A 2,895-nucleotide genomic window follows, 5' to 3' on the forward strand; every position below is an offset into this window, starting at 1 on the left:
CCACACACAACTATGACATGTGTCTACGTGGTCCCCACACGTAATAAAAGGAAGAATGGTGGTAAAGTAAAATTCTTAAAATATCCCTACCATATAGGGTGTACATATGAGTGGTATAGAAAAAAGGTTGTCCACCAACAATTATTCCTTAAAGAAATATAGAAAACCGACGACATAATACTTTTAGACAATTAAATCATTTTTTTTAACCGCTTTTAGACAATTAAATCATTTTTTTTTAACCAAATAAGTAGAAGAGTTTACAATCCACAAGTTCTAGTTCAACTGACAAAATGCTGAAATTGTTATACCGGATGCCATGATGATATCTCCGGTTTTGTCATTTCATCAATTTACCAAAAAAAGAAAAAGAGTATACAAATTAAATAACTCTTTTGTTTCGCAGATTAATCAAAAAATAATTTATTAGCAAAGAAAGCAAATCAATACTTTATCGAATAGATAGAAAGAAGCCGTCGCATACATTGCACCTGGACGCAATATTCATATGAAAATCAAAAGTGTGAAAATCAAAGAAGAACTTTAATAATTAACAAGCACCAATACTGTACGATCACTTTCATTGATTAGAAACATTATTATTACATATAAAATGTCAAAATGGTTTGCATTCAGCATGCATGCATGCAGGGATGGCTCCATAAATATATAAAAAGAGGTAACATTGATTTTGATTTAAATTAATTAAGCAGCTCTTGGAAGGGGTCCAGCTGGCTGTGCTCCCATTGCATAGGGAATTCCAGATTCAGTAATCCAATCATCACGAGCAGTTGCGTTAGCAATTTCGTAAAACTTTCCTGGATAGTATTTAGCAGCTTCACCGGCAGAGATGGTTTTAACACCTGGCCATTTCACTCTAAGATTAGTGGCAGCACCAGCACCCTTGTTGTTGTATTCCAAATAAGTGCATGTCTCCTTGAAAAGATTTCCCATCCATGGCATGTAACCCTCTGGTACAAAGAGACCATCAATGAGAGAATCCACGATAACAACCTTGGAGAAGTTTCTCCATGGTCTTCCCAAATAAGCTATCTTGGGTTGCATGGTAAGAACTTCGGGTTCCCCGGTGAAATGGCAGTTTTGGAAAACAAGGGCGGATACACTGTCAACTTTGGTTCTTCCTCCTGCTGTCACCATGCATTGTTGAGTTGCCATTGGTTTTCTAACGATGAGTTTGCAGTTTTGGAAAACTCCAACTGCATCACCAAAGACAAAGTCGATTGTTCCGGTAATGGTGCAGTCGCGGTAGAATTGTCTTTTGGATTGTGTGTAGAGTGTATCTTGGTAACCGTTCATTTCACAGTTGTAGAACAATGCTTTGTCTGCTGTTACACGGAGGGCCACTGCTTGATGCTTTGCGGCACCGGCTGAGTTCTCGAATCCGACGTTAAAGGCCGTGAAATGGGCAGAGTTCACACCTGTCAATTAATAACAAATCGATCATTACAACTTACAACTTAGGAACAGATGCTAAATATTAATCATTGCATTAGTAACTTACTGAATGTTGCGGTATTGTAAGTCTGCACACCATCACCATAGCTTTTGCTACCAGTAAATATGGTCTTTTTGGGACCATCACCAATAATAGTAACATGGTCCCTATGGTTATCCAGAGCAACATACTCCTTATAGATACCAGCCTTAACATGAATAACAAAAGGAACTTTGTTCTTCTTGGGAACAGTTGCAAGTGCCTCAGTCAAAGTCTTAAATTGACCACTACCATCTTGTGCAACAACAACGTTAGGCTTAACGTTCTGAGGAGCCGCAAGAAGTTTCCTTTGACTTTGAGAAACCCATGATGGTAAACCATCTTCAGACAAAAGCTTCCTATTATTATTCAAAGCACTTGCAAAAGAGCTCAAGTTAAGATCTTTCACAAATCCTGAAAGACCATTGATTATATCCAAAGCATTGTTACTTAGCTCCAAAGAAGCGTTAAGAACCTTAGCCATGGTTTGTCCTGCATGGGTAGTTGTGTTCTCAAATCCATCTAAACATGTTTGTTGATTGGCAAGTGTACCTGAGAGCCAAACTTTAAGATCATAAGCAATCTCATCAATTTTGTTAAGATCAAATTTATCCAATGAGTGAATAGATTGATGAACATCATCAACTGCATAACCAAGGACTTCTTTGCAAATATCCATAGCTTGCTTTGTCATGTCATTGGTAGCCAATTCCTTGTAGAGTGTTGAGTTGTGTATTTGTTTCACGAGTTCTTCAGCTGTTGCATTGAATGCTTGTTTGATCAATTCCTTCATGTCTTTGTTTCCTGTTTTTGCAAGACTCTTTTCACATGTTTGTTTGTACTCTGTTGTTCCACAAAGCACTTTAACGTTTTTTTGTGATTTTGTAATTTGGTTATCACCTTCCGATTCAACTTGGCCGGCGTCATTTACACCAACAGCCACTGCAGCTACCATGGCAATAAGTAAGATTGAAGATACACCAAGAATGGCGAACTTCTTCTTGCTAGCATGGCTTTGGGTTTCAATGGCTCCTCCTGCCATCCCTGCAATTTATTATTTTATTTTTGTATTTGTTTTTTTTCAGACAATTGATCAAAATGAATGTTAACCCACTAGGCACTGTTTATTGCAATGCCCGGGGTCAAGATGATTTTGATTTGTGAGTTCTGTTGAGATATGTAAAGGTATTTATACATACACGAATTCTAAAAATATGGTTTCTGTTGTTAAATGAAAGGTGGCTCGCAATGTTAACCAAAAATAGTAATTGACTAAATTTTGATCCGTTTAATGTTGACCAAACTATTCTTTATTGGTTTGCAATTTAGAGGAGCTCCTTGAATCTTGGACTTGTAAAGAGTCAATATCAAAATGGAGAAAAGGGAGGTCGGGAAATTCG

At 37.4% G+C, this 2,895-nt stretch overlaps 1 protein-coding gene across 1 annotated transcript; it reads right to left on the reverse strand.

Moving 5' to 3' along the window:
• Positions 1 to 564: 564 nt before the first annotated feature.
• LOC25494082 (pectinesterase/pectinesterase inhibitor) lies at positions 565 to 2,685 on the reverse strand. Its single transcript, XM_013602816.3, has 2 exons — positions 1,523 to 2,685; positions 565 to 1,439 (listed from the first exon to the last, which is right to left on the reverse strand). The coding sequence occupies exons 1-2, from the start codon at positions 2,535 to 2,537 to the stop codon at positions 706 to 708; spliced, it is 1,749 nt and encodes a 582-aa protein (XP_013458270.3). The 5' UTR covers positions 2,538 to 2,685; the 3' UTR covers positions 565 to 705.
• Between the last annotated feature and the right edge of the window lie 210 nt (positions 2,686 to 2,895).

The sequence above is a fragment of the Medicago truncatula genome, chromosome 4 (genome assembly GCF_003473485.1).
Source record: "Medicago truncatula cultivar Jemalong A17 chromosome 4, MtrunA17r5.0-ANR, whole genome shotgun sequence".
In the NCBI taxonomy this organism is placed as follows: domain Eukaryota; kingdom Viridiplantae; phylum Streptophyta; class Magnoliopsida; order Fabales; family Fabaceae; genus Medicago; species Medicago truncatula.

What these genes read in the sequence shown, in the direction of transcription:
- LOC25494082 (XM_013602816.3), bottom strand. Translation starts at nt 2,537, where the DNA reads ATGGCAGGAGGAGCCATTGAAACCCAAAGCCATGCTAGCAAGAAGAAG. An exon ending in TTACAATACCGCAACATTCA is followed by an intron (nt 1,440 to 1,522) that starts GTAAGTTACTAA and finishes ATTAATTGACAG; the next exon opens with GTGTGAACTCTGCCCATTTC.